Source organism: Lactuca serriola, chromosome 5, assembly GCF_051521515.1.
Source record: "Lactuca serriola cultivar US96UC23 chromosome 5, Lser_US96UC23_V15, whole genome shotgun sequence".
In the NCBI taxonomy this organism is placed as follows: Eukaryota; Viridiplantae; Streptophyta; class Magnoliopsida; order Asterales; family Asteraceae; genus Lactuca; species Lactuca serriola.
The window spans coordinates 357068946-357085565 of record NC_136412.1 but is presented as its reverse complement, the minus strand read 5'-3'; the positions used below and the strand labels follow the sequence as shown (position 1 = coordinate 357085565).

General features: G+C 34.5%; 1 protein-coding gene and 1 pseudogene across 1 annotated transcript; one reads left to right on the top strand and one right to left on the bottom strand.

The window, feature by feature from the left end:
- Window positions 1-8060: 8060 nt before the first annotated feature.
- LOC145051146 (secreted RxLR effector protein 161 pseudogene) lies at window positions 8061-8465 on the top strand (annotated as a pseudogene).
- Window positions 8466-13187: 4722 nt separating this feature from the next.
- Window positions 13188-15819, bottom strand: LOC145055630 (uncharacterized). Its single transcript, XM_079003992.1, has 7 exons — window positions 15679-15819; window positions 14921-15021; window positions 14706-14819; window positions 14348-14626; window positions 14153-14266; window positions 13703-13775; window positions 13188-13436 (listed from the first exon to the last, which is right to left on the bottom strand). Exons 2-7 carry the CDS (start codon window positions 14978-14980, stop codon window positions 13399-13401), a joined length of 678 nt encoding a protein of 225 aa, XP_078860118.1. The 5' UTR covers window positions 14981-15021; window positions 15679-15819; the 3' UTR covers window positions 13188-13398.
- Between the last annotated feature and the right edge of the window lie 801 nt (window positions 15820-16620).

Sequence of the window (16620 nt, the reverse complement as noted above, 5' to 3'; positions counted from 1 at the left end):
TGATGACAGGTATGCCTCGAGTTGCACACCCATCCCAACTATGTGAGGGATGTATGATATCCAAGCAATCAAGACAAAGTTTCCCACAAGAGGCCCAATGGAGAGCTAAGGAACCACTTCAGTTACTACACGCATATTTGTGCGGACCCATTACACCAGCAACCAAGGGAGGGAACCAATATTTCCTCTTAATCGTGGATGAATACTCACGATACATGTGGGTGTACCTGATCAAGATTAAAGACGAAGTGTTCAACATGTTCCAGAACTTCAAATTACAAATTAAGAAGGAAAGCAGCCATAAAGTCAAGATGTTGAGAACTGACCATGGAGGTGAGTTCAATTCGAACCAGTTCCAAGCATTTTGTGAGCAGATGGGAATCAAGCGCCAATTGACAACAATACACACCTCATAGCAAAATGGGGTTGTAGAACGTCGCAATAGAACTATTCTAGAGATGACGAGGGCGCTACTCAAGGCAATGGCTGTACCATATCAATTAAGGGGTTAGGTGGTGAGTCATTCGGTGTACCTGCTGAACGGAACTAGTACAAATGCGCTTAAAGACGTAACACCATACGAATCGTGGAAGGGTTCCAAGCCCTCGATTGCACACTTGAAGATTTTTCGGATGTGTGAGTTTTGTAAATAAGCTGTGAGGTCTAAGCAAGTTAAGTGATCGAAGCAAAGCGATGGTGTATTTAGGAACAGACGAAGGGACGAAGGGGTATCGTATGTACAATCCTACTAATCTGTCACAACTGGAAATTTTGTGTCATGTAATCTATACACTCAAGTTAATGTGAATCCAAAACTTAAGAACATGTGTGACACCTATGAGTATGACATCAAAAACTTCAATCAAAGACATCATACAAGTACTACAAATAGTCAACAAGTAATTGGAAACCCTAGAAGTTCTTGTTTAGGTCCATCTTGGACTAGGACTTCCTTGTTGGACCCAAATGGACCAATAAGCTTCCAATTTGACTATCATGGGCTTAGAACCCTTAAATGGGCTCTAATTGGACCCACATTTATTTATTTCAATATTTTGGGCCATATTGGGCCTAGAATGAAATAAATCACAAGCTTTGATCCATAATTTAACCTAACCTAGCTTAATAAAGCATAAAAATCACAATTTTATTTTATAAGGCCAATGAACACCCAAACTAACTCTAATATTGAGTTAGGGGCAAAAAGCCCAAATTTTCCTTTTTCCTTCCCAAATCTCGGCCCAAGGCAAGCCCATGAGAAAGGAGTTGACTTAATACATGCCACCTCACTAATATCCCACATATCTCCATGCATGGACTAACATGTATCAAGGAATGTCAACTCAACCTGTTCTCTTCTCTTTCTTCTTGCTCTCGGCCAAACACAACACACACACACTCACAAAAATCTATTCTACTCTCTTTAAATCTTGAAGAACATCTCCTTCCCCCTTCTTCAAAAATTTCGAGAATCAAGAGCTTCTCAAGGAGGCTTTTCCCACAAAATCATCATCTAAGGTAAGTTGATGACTAATCCATGATCTAGCTACTTCATTCCATCAAAAATCTCTTCTAAATCTATTCCAACTTGTGATCATGCACCTTAGAAGTCACCAAACTCGAGATCTACCAAGGAAAGGTGCTAGAGCCGAAAATCACTTCATTTTTCTTCCATCTTCTCTCCAAAACCGAAACCACACCCAAGGTGAGCTTCATACCCCTTATTTTCTGTTTTTACAAGTTTTGTGGGGGGGAATACAAGTGAAAGTGTAGATCTATATATGTTTTGTATGCCTTGTATGATTTCTATGCTTATATGTGTGTTTTTGTGTGTTATAATGTGGATCTAGCCTTAAAACCCCTAAAAACCGAGAAATACTTTATGATTAATGATACTAGCATCAAGTATATTTCTACATACAAAGTGTTCCAAGAAAAATAGCTAAATGACTTAGTAACATTTTCTTTGGGCTAAAAACTCAATTTTTGGACATAAAATGCTAAAAATATAAAGTTAAAGGGCCCAAATTGAAATATTTCGAAATCTGATGGGGGAGATGAGTCAAAACAGTTTCCATAATGTATTTTCTGAAAATATACTTGTTGGAGGATTAAAAACATAAATTTCAAGCTTAATGGGCTAAAAATGACATTTTCGGCCCAATAAGGCCCATTATGTGAAATTTTCTGTTTTGGAGGGCCAAAACTGTGTTTTCCTGTAAAACAGTGGACTATTAGTGTTCCAAGTACTTTTCAAAGGTTTAAAATGCTTTTTAAATTTAAAAAGGACCAAAGTTGCAAAAAATTTCCAAGTTGGGCCAAAATTGTCAAAACTGCGAAAAAGAGGGGTTATAACCGAGAAAACTGCATTTTCAGGGACTTAAACTGTTTTCAATGAAAGATATGCTGAAAAATATTAATTTCAATAATTTTTGGTGTTAAAATGTCAAGAAAAATGATTTAAGGACCAAAACGGAAAGTTATTTAATTAAAGGGTTGAAAAAGTAAATTTTACAAACAATGAGGGGCTGAAAACAGAAAACTTTCAAGGCTAATTCAATACACGCAACTTGATCAAATATTGGCACCTCGACTACCTACGTAATACAATACACAACAATACCAAAAATCGTTGTTAAACGAATTGATTCGGTCTCGAATCAATAACAATCTGAAAATACTAACACGACGATACCTCGATTCATACACGAAAACATTTGGTAATTCAACACACACGCGAGAGTGCACAGACGTCTACGCACTATCTTTGGGCCCCAAAAGTGTAAAATCTTGTTCGTTGGGCCTAGCTAGCCCAATGACCTGATCTTAAGGCCCGAAGACTTCTACCTTACGAAGTGTTGGGTCTTACCGATCTAACACAGCGTAAAAGGACTTTCAATGGCTTGTATACTATCGGTCCCCAAGGGTCCTTTGGTATTGCTAGAAAAGTCGGTATTTCATGCGAGGCGGGTCAGGGACCCCTCGTACCCTTTTTTTTTATCCCCAACCGGTCAATGGAGTCATCGAGGGCTTCGTGTCCTCTTTCTCTTCGGATGTGGGGAAGTCAGGGCGGTTGGATAACGTGATTAGTACGGACGACGCCTTCGGGATCGTTAGTATAGTTATAAACTGGTCGTTTGTGTAACGCGTGTTTATAGCAATTAATCATGCTCAAAAATAATCTGACGTCGTCTGGGATTGATAACTTCACGCGTTGCAATGATTTCATTTTAACTTCATGGAATTCAAAGAATTAGGAAAACATCGGGTTTTCCTAGGGTTTTCAATACATACGGATTCGAAATGTATACAAGTTTAATGAACAATTTTTACAAGTATAGGAACAAACAAGCATACCTATGGATCTTCACAAACGTTTTCCAAAAGCTTTTCTTTTCAGAAAATATCGGATTTTCTGGTAGTTTTCAGAATGATACAAAACATGGCTTTTCAAATACCGCTTATGAACTCACCAACATTTCATATGTTGACGTTTTTCAAAATACTTGTATTCTCAGGGAACCAGTGAATCAAAGGAAAATGTACTCGGTGATGGCTTGCAGTTTACTTATTAACGAATCGAACAATTTATTTTTGGGAATGTAATGTTTAAACAATGTACTTCATGTAAACTTTATTGGTTGTACTATATTAATGCATGGTGACGAATGTTGTTACGTTTCATATATATTCAACGTTATGGTATTCAATTAAGTCACGACAGCTCCCGAACGTTTCCGCCGCCTGGTTCGGGGGTGTGACATAATCGGCGTATTGTAATCGCAAAGGATGTTGTATTCGACGAAGCAAGGAGATGGGCCTAGAAGGAAGAAACTACGAGGGAGCCCTTTACCACACCCTACTGGACCAACTTTGTGGTCAATGTAACAGCCCAATCTCAACCGGCCCAAGAACTCTATCAAACAGATGACATCAACGAAGAACCCTTGACTCCGTTAAACGACTCCTACAGTGGTTATGTATCAGATAACTCAAGACTTGAAGACTCATTGCAATCATGTACACCTGGAACCAGCTCGTGATTAACATCTCCAAGTCCAACGTCGGTAGTTCAAGAAGGAAACGAGTATGTAGCTTCGTATGATGATACATCAGCAAAAGGTTTTCGCTCAATCAATGACATCTATGAAAATACGAAAAGAATGGGGGAAGAAGAGATACAAGATCTATACGAAAGGAATCAAGAATTACTACTGGTTGATGACGAACCCACGACCTACGAAGAAGCATCGGTTGAAGAAGGTTGGAAACGAGCCATGGAATAGGAGTTGAAGTCGATTGAAAGAAGCAACACCTGGCCCCTAACCAAATTACCCCCAAATCGCAAGGCGATAGGGTTGAAATGGGTATTCAAGCTAAAAAGGAATGCAGCTAGAGAAGTAATCAAACACAAGGCCTGGCTGGTCGTTAAGGGGTACGTTCAAGAAAGGGGTATCGACTTTAACGAAGCTTTTGCACCATTCGCCAGGTTGGAGACAATAAGGTTGATTCTCTCATTAGCAACTAAAGAACATTGACTTGTACATCACTTGGATGTCAAGTCAGCATTCTTACATGGCGATCCTAAGGAAGAAGTCTACGTAACTCGACCAACTGGATTCACGGTCAAAGGAAAGGAAAGTTGGGTGTACCAGCTCCATAAGGCCCTGTATGGATTGTGACAGGCGCCAAGGGCATGGAATGTGTAGCTCGACCAGTCACTCAATTCACTTGGATTCACCAGATGCCTCAAGAGCAAGTCGTCTACAAGGTACATAAACCCAACTTGATTCTCATAATTGGTGTATATGTGGATGATCTTATAGTTATTGGCTCAAATGAGAAAGGAATCCAAGAATTCAAGTATAGAATGAAACAAATGTTTGACATGAGTGATCTGGGATTACTATCCTATTACCTGGGAATTGAAGTATCATAGGGCAAGGATGGCATAAGGCTCACACAAAAGGGATTTGATGAAAAGATCTTAAAGGTATCAAGGATGGAAGGCTGCAATAGCTCACAGTACCCAATGTTAAAAAAAAAAAAAGGATGAATAGATTGCTTGGATTCTCTGAAAGTCGTGATTCACTATCAAATTGAAGTATTTCGATGGTACAGATCGAACACTCAATTGGATGAAATTCAGAGAATGAAATCTGAGAATGTATATAAAAAAATGTTCTTCAACATGTACCAGAAAATTGACCAAAAAACGGATATATCAATCCTATCTGAAAACTGTCAGCAGACAGTTACAAACTGTCATAAAACTACCAAACTGTCATTAAACAGACAGTTACAAACCAGCCAGGGGCTCTGCCCCTTGGACCCCGCAAGGGGCGCTGCCCCCAGACCCCCGTTCGTTTAGGGGCTTCGCCCCTAAATAACAACGTACTTTAAATCTTGAAAAACTTGAACAAGTGTGCACTCCTACACCATCCTAACTTGTTCAATATTCAACAAGATCACTTTTGGTCACACAAATTTAATCCTATTACACTTAAATAATATTTGATGATATAAAATCACCAACAAACCTCCCCCATTTAAGTGTAATCCTGATTAAACTTAAAACAAAACATAAACAATAACAAACTGATGCATAAATGAAATGTCGTGACGATTGAATTTCATATTAGTATATTACTCAATCAAAATATTCGAATATCAGGGTGTCTCTAAGGATTGAACCCTTTCTATTCAAAGTGAATACATGAAGATAATACACACACCAGTTTACATTCTCATAATTTCTAACTTGACACTATATTTTACTAGCTTGTGTCCCGTCCTTCAATAAGCATATCAAAGCCGAGTCCCAACTTTTTGAAGCAACTAAACTTCATACTTATATAAGTAGTTCTTTTATTCTTGCACCTGCAAATGCAATTTTTCAAAGAACTATTAAGAAATAAAATTTCAACCTCCTTAACTTACATACCTTGGGATGATCATAAAAATGTGTTCCAATCTTCAAGTATCAAGCTTTCCACATTGAATTCAACATCTAATATTGCATTAGATGGGAATTGGGTATCTTAATATAAAAGATTTTAAGTGGACTTTAAACCCATCCCTATAGCCGCCTTGTGCGCAAGATCTCTTGCTAACCCTTTGGTTAGATGATCGGCTAAATTCAACTGAGTTCTTACAAACTCCACAGATATCACACTAGTCATGATGAGCTCACGAATCATACTATGTCTAACACCTAAATGTCTACACTTTCCATTGTACACTTGACTATAAGCCTTAGCCAAGGTTGCGGCACTACCACATCTGATAGAAATGGTAGATATCGGTTTGGGCAATAATGGAATTTCATAAATCAAATTCCTTAACCACTCAGCTTCTTTACCAGCAACAGATAATGCAACAAACTCAGACTCCATGGTTGAGTTAGTAATACAAGTTTGTTTCTTAGATGCCCAAGAAATGGCACCTCCTCCAAGAAGAAACACCTAACCACTTGTAGAGGAGTGATCCTCTAAGTTGTTAATCCAGCTAGCATATGAATAACCTTCCAAAACAGAAGGATATCCACTATAAGTTAAACCATAATTAATGGTCCTTTTCAAGTACTTGAATACTCTACTCACAGCTTGCCAATGATGTGAATTAGGATTACTAGTATATCTACTAAGCCTTCCCACAACATATGCTATATCAGGCCTAGTACTAATCATGGCATACATTAGACAACCAATAGCCCTTGAGTATTCTAGTTGAGACACTGGAGATCCTTTATTAGGTAGAAGCTTAAGACTAGGATCTATAGGAGTGCTAACAGGAGAACAATTCTCAAAGTTAAACTTTTCAATATCTTTTCAATATAATGAGATTGAGAAATTGAAATCCCATTGTTTCCTTTTCTAATTCTTATACCAAGAATTACTTTAGCCTCCCCCAGGTCTTTCATTTCAAAACTGGATGATAAGAATTTCTTGGTTTTATTAACTTCTTCTAGATCAGTACCAAAAATCAACATATCATCCACATATAAACAAATCATGACTCCTTTTCCAGAAGTATCAAATTTGCTATATACACACTTGTCAGCTTGGTTTAATGCAAAACCATTAGACAAGACAACATCATCAAACTTTTGATGCCATTGTTTTGGTTCTTGTTTCAAACCATATAATGATTTCTTTAACTTGCACACTTTGTGTTCATTTCCAGGCATCACAAACCCTTCAGGTTGTTTCATGTATATTTCCTCATCCAAGTCACTATTCAAGAATGCAGTTTTCACATCCATTTGGTGAATCACAAGATTATGTATAGCTGCAAGAGCTAATAATAATCTAATAGTAGAAATTCTAGCAACAGGAGCATAAGTATCAAAGAAATCAATACCTTCCTTTTGTCTAAAGCCTTGGATAACCAATTTGGCTTTATACTTATCAATTGGGCCATCCACCTTCATTATTCTTTTGAGGATCCATTTACATCCTAATGCCTTGAAACAAGGAGGTAAATCAGCCAATACCCAAGTATTGTTATGCATAATAGAATCAATCTCATCATGAATTGCCTCTTTCTAGAAATGAACATCCCTAGAAGCCATAGCTTCACTGAAAGTCTTTGGATCCTCTTCAATATTAAAACAATATTGATGTTGAGAAATAGTTTCATTCCTTGTTCCTTCAACTAAATATAGTTGAAAATCAGATCCAAAAGACTTAGCTTTTCTAGCTCTGGTGCTTTTCCTAGGTTCAAGTACAGAAGTTGCACCACCAGAAACATCTTCAGCTCGATCTGGCAGCTCGATCCAGAAGTTCCAAATAAAAAATTTTCGTGCTGACTTGGCAGCTCGATCCCAGCCAGGGGCTCTGCCCCTTGGACCCCGCCAGGGGAGCTGCCCCCGGACCCCCATTCGTTTAGGGGCTTCGCCCCTAAATAACAATGTACTTTAAATCCTGAAAAACTTGAACAAGTGTGCACTCCTACACCATCCTAACTTGTTTAATATTCAACAATATCACTTTTTGTCACGCAAATTTAATCCTATTACATTAAAATAATATTTGATGATATAAAATCACCAACACCCAATGGAGCCAAAACTCCACTTAACCAAAAATGAAAATGGTGAACCCGTGAATGCAACAATGTACAAAAAGCTTGTTGGGAGTTTAAGATACCTGGTCCACACAAGACCAGACCTAAACTACAGTATTGGAGTGGTGAGCAAGTTTATGCAAGACCCCAAACAAAGCCATTATGCTGCTATAAAACATATCCTGAGATATGTAAAAGGGACAACTGAGTTTGGGCTAATGTATCGTAGGGGTGGTGATGGAAAACTCGTGGATTACAGTGACAGTAACTACAACAGTGACCGTGAAGATGGGAGAGGAACCACAAATGTAGCCTATTACTACTCAGGAAACCTCATAACATGGGCATCACAGAAGCAGAAAACTATGATTGTTCCTAGTTTTTCTCTTATTTGTTAGTTTTTATTAGTTTAAATAGCTTAGCTTTGAGTTCACAAGTAATCAGTCGAAAATTCCCTGTACAACAACTGTAATCAGTAGGTTGTTATTCTTCATTTAATAATAATAATAATAATAATAATAATAATAATAATAATAATAATAATTCGACTGCCTTATTCAAGTTGTTATCCCTTGTTATTTCTTGTTGCTTTACTATTCCATTTCCTTGATCACCAATAGAATTCCACCTGAAAGACCTTTAGAAGAGGAGTAAGCATAATCAAATTGAAGATTACCCCAACCTTACAACATCAATATATATATATATATATATATATATATATATATATATATATATATATATATATATATATACACGCCTCATCTTAAATTCCTATAAAGTTAGAAAAGAAATTTGATGTTTACTACAAAAGGTTTTCACCCAAGCAATCTTCCCCTCCTTCCACAATCCTTGAACATTAAGAAAGAGTAAATTCATGAGAAATCTTCAACTCCTCCATGATTATTAATAAGATCCTGAATATTTTGAGTACATCCTTCCATTGCTTAACCCATGGCTTGCCCAAAATCAATAAAAGCAGTCAATTCATCAATAAGGGAAAAACATCGTCTCTTCCTCAATATTTTAATGGAATCGCCTAATGATGAGTGAGAGTCACCATAACCTTCTTTTACATCCTTAGAATTCTTATTTTCAACACCCTTTTTAACCCCCTATAACGAATGGAACTGAAGTTTTAGAATTAATCAAATTCTCACCTAAAGACCTCTAGTAGAGTTTGTTGCTTGACGCCCACTCTCCAAGTTAATTTATGGAGATGAGTTTCGCTGAATAAGAGCATTTATTTATGTCAGCTAAATACTAGTTTTGGATCGAACCGGACCAGAACCGAAAGAGTCGAAAACCGATTAGGGAATCGAGAACCGGATCGAATACCATTAACCGTTTCCGTTTCGGTTCTACTAGGAAGTTGCTATCTAAGAAGGTCGTCTTCGGTACCCGACCCCGAACCAGAATCAAAAGAACCGAAAACCGAAAATGATAAATTAGAGGAATCGGGAAACGAACCAAATACCACTAATATGTTTAAAGCGATTGCGGTTGCAATTCAGTTTTTTCAGTTAAAAAGCTCCTCCCTAATTCTTAACATCTATATAAAGTAATGTAATAAGAACATCTTAATGGATAAATAGCTTAATCAAAAAAATCACATTTATCTCTTCTTCACTTAAAGTTCATTAAAAGGAGTTTGTGGGTTTGGTTGTCAATCCAAATCATTAAATGCTTAATACTCGTGTAATTGCATCAAATATACAACACCATTCAAGATGGGAGGATACAAAGCATATATGTCAAATTGTGAATAAAATCGAGAATGGCCATACAAAAATTATAGATTATGCATTGTGTAGAATTACAGAGTTGTGGCAACTAATTAGAAAGTAACCGGAATTTCATAAGCCAAGTGTAACAAATATGACATTTTTATGCAAGTTTATCTGTGAGGTTCCCTTTATAAATAATGTTCATTTGTGCAAAGCAAGTTTGAGAAACCGAGGTTGTTTTACTTATAATGATTTACATTTTTATCTTTATAGTTACGTGGAAAGAGTGTTGGATTTGAGATGCCAATAACTACCGGACCATGCACAAAAAGCCATTGGGTGTGGAATAATCCAAAGACAAAAACCGAAGAGAGTAGCTTTAGATGCACTATTTTGCTGATGGACAATGAAGGCGTTACTTTTGGTAACCATATGGTTAGGTTTCTTGTTATAAACCATTATTTCTACTTATACTTTTTATTGAAATGTTTGATAAATTTATTTAAACTTTTTTTTCACATCTTTTATGTTTCATTTTATAGAGACTACACGACATACATATGTTCTCTTTAGTTGTATTGTTATTCAGTGTGCTAATATATAACCAAGTCAGGTTTTTATTTATCTCGCCGACTTAGTTTTTTTACTTCATCTTGTACTGTTTACGTATTCTTCTATTAGATGGGAGCTTGCATTGAGAATGTGGGTATTGCTAGCCTCTCTTTTGCAACCGCAATTACAGAAGATCTTTATAACTTTGGAGCAGTGTCAAAGCTTTGAGAATTCTCCCAATTTCTATGTATCTAGCATTTAAGGGTACACTCATGATGTTTTTTTACTCATCCATTGGCAGCTCCCTCTTATGGTGTTTTTAACTTTATCACCATGATTTTTATTGTGGGATTTCTATACAGGTATATGTCACACATATGCTCACGGTTATCTTGAAAATGAACAAAAGACATTGGATTGCGCTAAGACTTATTTAGCCAAAAACGAGGTTCTTCACTTTGGCTCATTCTCAACTAACTACTACTACCGGTTGTTGGTTTTAGATTTGTATATAATGTTGTCATTCTTTTATCTATTTACCTGATAGATTCGAAAAGCTATCACTAATGTCCTTCCTAAAAGGATGTATGCCACTCCTGTGCAACGTGTTACCCACAAGAACGACCTTTGTCGGCTTCACGAAATAGGAGTAAGTAATAACTTTTATGTAAATAAAATTAAATTGTAGGTATATTTATCATTGAAGATTTTCAACTTCAAGTAACTATAAACCATGTAGATGGATATACTAAGAGCATGTCACAAAACGGGACGAAAGAATCTCACGAACTTTATTTTTGAGAAAATCATACCTAAGAATGTTGGAAAGACTGTTACAATCGGGCCTATTTTGGTTGGCATCACTAAATTCCTTTTTAGATGTTTTTAATACCAATGTAATATTTTTCTTTTTTAGTTGAACCCGTGGACAAGTGTTTCGATAATCTACTATCTAAGCACTTGTTCACTAGTTCACATAATTAAAAAAAAAAAAATAATAACACACAAGTATTAAAAGCATCTAAAAGGGATCACAATGATGTCAACCAAAATAGGTTGTTGGAACCGTCCCTCCAACGTTTAGGCCTGGTTTTCTCATAAAGAAATGTCATGAGATTCTCCCGTCACATTCTAAAACTGGCTTTAGTTTATCCATCTACAATGTTTATAGTTACTTCAAGTTGAACACAATCTTCAATGATATATAATAAATATATCGACAATTTCTTTTATCATAAAAGAAATTACTAACTCCTATCGTGAAGCTGCCCTCTCAAAGGCGACATAAGAGTGGCATAGGTGATAGGTCCTCTTAAGAAATAGATCGGTCATAACTTTTCAAATCTATCATAAATACAGGTAGATAGATAAGAAACTTGACAAAAATATTTACAATCTAGAACCAACAAGTGGTTGTAGTTAGTTGAGATTGAGCTAAAAAGAACCTCATTTTTGGCTAAACAATCCAACGGCTTGAGGTCATTTCAAGGTAATAATGAGCATTTGGGTGCGCTATGCCCAAATAAAAATCATGCAATAAAAAAACATAGTGATAATGTTAAAACACCATAGGAGTGATAGCTAACACATCAGTCAAAAAAAAAAACTGCATGAAAATGTAACCCATAAAACCCACACAAAAAAATAGGGTGAATTCTCCAAGCTATGAAACTGTGGTTTCTCCTCCAAAGTTATGAAGATACTTTGTAATTCATTTACAAAAGGGATGCTAGAAATACCCATATTCTCAATGCATCCTCCCATCTAATAGAAGAATACATGAACAATTGAAATGAATTTAAAAAAAAAAAAAAAAAAAAAAAAAAAAAATCAATGACATATATAAAAACCTGGTTGGTTGTATATAAGGACACTTCATAACATTACATCTAAAGAGAAAATATGTATGTCATGTAATGTTTGTAAAACGAAAAATAAAACATGTAGAAGGGAAAATTTACATAAACTTATCAAACACTTTAACAAACGTATTTAAGTAGGAATTATTGTTTATGACAAGAAACCTTCACCAAAAGTAACATTTTCACTATTCATCAGCAAAATATTTTATCTAAACCTATTCTTATTGGTTTTTGTCATAGGATAAGACATTTTGTAAATGGTTTGGTAGTTGTTGACATCTCAAATCCAACACTCTTCCAAGTAATTTAAAAAATAAAAATGTTATTGGACTTTCCACAAATGAAGCTCACTTATAAAGAGAACCTCATAGATATGTAGAACTTACATAAAAAAATGTCATTTTTTTAATTGGATTTTTTATACGATTTCATTGCTTTTGTTATTCGACTTCATATACCAAAAGTAATATATGTTGGACTTGACTACAATCTCCTGTTTGACATTTATTATTTCAAGCATATCAATCTCCTGTTTATGTATGACCACAAGATAATTTTGAAATTTCACTTGAACAATATTTAACAAAAATCTTAACAATTCTTCTAAATATGATATTTTGATGTTTCAAAATGACATACTGTATTAGACCCTAAATTAAATTCATTAAAGTTCCCCAAAATCAAGGCGTGATTCTTCATTCATAATCTCTCAGAAAGTAAAAATCGAAAAAATAAGGATATAAAAAGAAGATTGGAGAATGAAATCAACCTATCAATTTTAATAATGACAACAATGGTAGCAACCATGTAAATTTAAATCAGAACATTTTCAGAAATGAAAAATATTTGGATATGTGTTTTAAAAATTTAAAGCGATAATACACAAGGTCAATAGGCAATTTCTTAACTATCCTTAAAGCATATCATGAAAGCTTTTTTTACTTCCACCGTTTTGAAATTGCAATAATTAAATAAACTATTTAAGCTTTTCAACAATTCTGATAATATGATTATGAGTAACTAACACACAAATTCCCAAAAATGATGTTTTTCAAAGAAAACAAAAACATCATTTCAAATCTTTCAAATTAGGTCTAAATATACAACTTCAAAGAAAAATTAGCACACACATACCAAATGAAGCCTATTATGTGAACAGACATGTCAATGTCAAACCATGGTGAGTTAGTTCATCCAACCATGGTTCGCTTTCTGCCTCGTAGTCTCACTGTCACAAGTTAACATGCAACAATATTATATCATATAAACAATTAAGATATTATTACTTTTATTAATATAACGATTCTACTAGTCTAATAAAATGCTTTACAAGGTTGTAAAAGCTTTGATTTTTTGATAACTTTTACCATTCCCTTTTTAGCCAAGCCTTTTTATTTATTTATCATAAAGCATACCTTTTTGATCCATTAGCAATAAAGGATTACTCAAGCTGATCATTTTTTACATAAAAGAAAGTAGAGAAGATTATATTACCTTGACCAAGTTTGTTAAATGTGGATGACCATTGCTTTGTAGACTTCCTATATGCTGAAAGTATCTTATCCATCTGCTCAACAATCCCAAACCATGGTTATGTTTCTTTTTCACTTAATCAGTCAAGCACTTAATCTGTAAACCCATACATGACTCTTTCTTTTCAACTCGATCTGGACATAATGACTTACTGGGCTAAGCCAAAGAAGCATAGCTTACACACTAACCCTTTACCTATTTTATTTTTCCTCCCAAAATTGATGAATGTTTGTGAAATTTGCTTTTTGGAATGTAAGGGCAAAACGGTCATTTATTCAGTCTAGAAGAAACAGACCTTATGTATACATACTTTATTACCCATTCATCCACTTTACCCATATAATAGGAAGGAAAAAAAAAACATAGTATATTTTAAATTTTGGATACAAAATTTCCAATTATCTTACTTACCACATTTCCACATGATGAATGCATAGAAAGCAAAGCTCGTTCCAGAACATATAAATCAACACCTTTGTCTTCTGGAAGTGTGGACACAAAGCTCAGACCAAAATCGATTAATACCTGACAAAAGATAAAACAAAGTTGATACACAAATAATCTTATAAATTTTTTTTTTAAAAAAAAGGGGGTATTAAATAATACCAGCTGGTTTGTGTCACTACGCCATAACATATTGGATGTGGTTAGGTCCCCATGAATGACTCCACCATCATGTAATTTCCCAATTGTATCCCCAATCTGGAAGGCAATGTCATCCATCTTTTCTTCAACAACTCCTTTTAATCCAAATTCAAGGAATATGTCTTTGATGGATGGACCTTCCACATACTCAAAAGTTAGGGTATGTGATACAGGGTCTACTGCATAAAGCACAGGAGTAGAAACTCCAAGCCTTCTAGCTTTTGTCATACACCTAGCCTCCTATAAAATAAATCAATCATTAATATTATACTATAGGAAACAAAAATCAAATCTTAAACTCAAATATTTGTCAACAAACCGCATTTAAGCGCTTGAGTGTGAGCTTTGAATCTAAAGTTGGATGTCTGTACTTCTTTGAGAATCGTTCCTTAACAATTGACTTCCTTCCTCCAAATGTTGACTCAAAGACTCTCTAAGAAGCATCAATCCAAAAAAAAAAACCATATTATTATACATGGGTCCCATTTAGGAATTTCAGTTACATAAACAATGTAAAAAAGGAATTTATCTCACAGCTTCTGCTCCTTGCTTTATCAGAACCAAAGAGCCACCTCCATTTGTTTCAGTATCCATATCTCTAAAGCACTGGTGTTTTCCTCTGGCTTTTTGCAGTCCTAAAGTCAAGAAGATAAACAATACAAACAATTACATATCTAAGAAAATTTCACAGACTCTCAATTTTTATAAAACTGCTTCATTTGTTTCACTAACTCTACTTAAAGACAATGAATAATCTAACATGTAGCCTCATAAGCTTAGAAATTGTGGTGGAATTAGTAATTTCAAAAGATTTCAGCCTGAAAACTTTATCTAGCAGTTGGTACGCACTGAAAATTTGAAGTATGTGAATCAACAAAATATGAAATCTACATCATAGTCATGTAAACGTTTTTACTAATCTGAAAGCAAATAACTTGCAGTCAACAAAAGCCTCGAAAAGCGGTTAAGGAAAAAAAAAAGTATCGAACAGAAATCGGGGAAATACGTTACCATCAAAGCTAGTGGTATTTGGTTTTCACAAGAAGTTGTATGAAAAGTATGAGTTCACACTTCAACAGGCTTTTTAAATCTAGAAATTGTGATGAATTAGTCGACTTTAGCCAGGAAATATCACCGAACAATTGGTACACACTACAAATTTGAAGTGTGTGAATCAACAAAATACGAAATTCCCATCGGTTATCCCATGTATGCTCCATGTAACGGGTCTTACTAATCCCAAAGCAAAAAACTTGCAGTCAACAAAACAAAACCCTAGAAAACCAGATTACCTTGTGATGGCGGGAATGGAAACAGGCACGACGGCGGACGGGATGAGGGTTTCTAGGGGTTTATTGCTATTTTTGGTATAGGATTGTTGGGGATAATTTAGTAAATTCGCTTAGAGTGGACACGAGAAATATTGATCATGTACGTTTGACAAATAATTATATCTAACTCTAATATTTTGCAATTAGGGTATTGCCCTTTCGAAATTACGGGTGATTTTTTTTTAAAAAAATTATATTAGAATTTTATAATTGTTAATCAATCATTTTAAATAAAAATTTAATTATAATAGTTATGTTTTTTTTGTTTATTTAAAATTATAATTATTTATTTAAATAAATATGTAACATTATTTTTAAAGTTATATTTTATTTGTGATGTAATGACAAAATAATATTGTATGATTAAATATTAGATTAATTATATTATAATTTAAAAAAATAAAATAAAACAACAACAACAAAAAATGGAATTTATAATAGATATATGAAAAATAGGAAAATTAAGTTGTTAAAATAATAATATATGAAAAATATAACAAATTACAAATCAAAATTAACAATTTAAAAACAAAAATACGTTATAATTAACAATACTGTATAAACTACTCATAAATTAAATTAAAAAAAAAAAAAAAAAAAAAAAAAAAAAAAAAAAAAAACCTTATTTATACACAACGTTACAAGTTTTATTTGTGATTTTATCGTCATTATCTAAAATCAACAATTTTAATCATTATCTACTTTTAACTCTAGATAAGGCGACATATAGTTGACCATGTGTAAAAATCGGATATTTGAGAAACAAACCAACCTTAGGGGCGGTTTGGCAGGATCTGAATTTTTAAAATCTGAATTTTTAAGAGGGTCTGAATTTTTAAGATTTGAATTTTTAACATGTTGTTTGGTTGAAGCCTCTGAAGTGCTATGCTGAATAATTTCAGG

Excerpts from the sequence above, each read along its gene's own strand:
- LOC145055630 (XM_079003992.1), bottom strand. The coding sequence starts at position 14,980 with ATGGATACTGAAACAAATGGAGGTGGCTCTTTGGTTCTGATAAAGCAA. Across the intron at positions 14,627-14,705 it reads CACTCAAGCGCTTAAATGCG|GAGGCTAGGTGTATGACAAA; the intron begins GTTTGTTGACAA and ends TTTATTTTATAG. Across the intron at positions 14,267-14,347 it reads GTAGTGACACAAACCAGCTG|GTATTAATCGATTTTGGTCT; the intron begins GTATTATTTAAT and ends ATCTTTTGTCAG.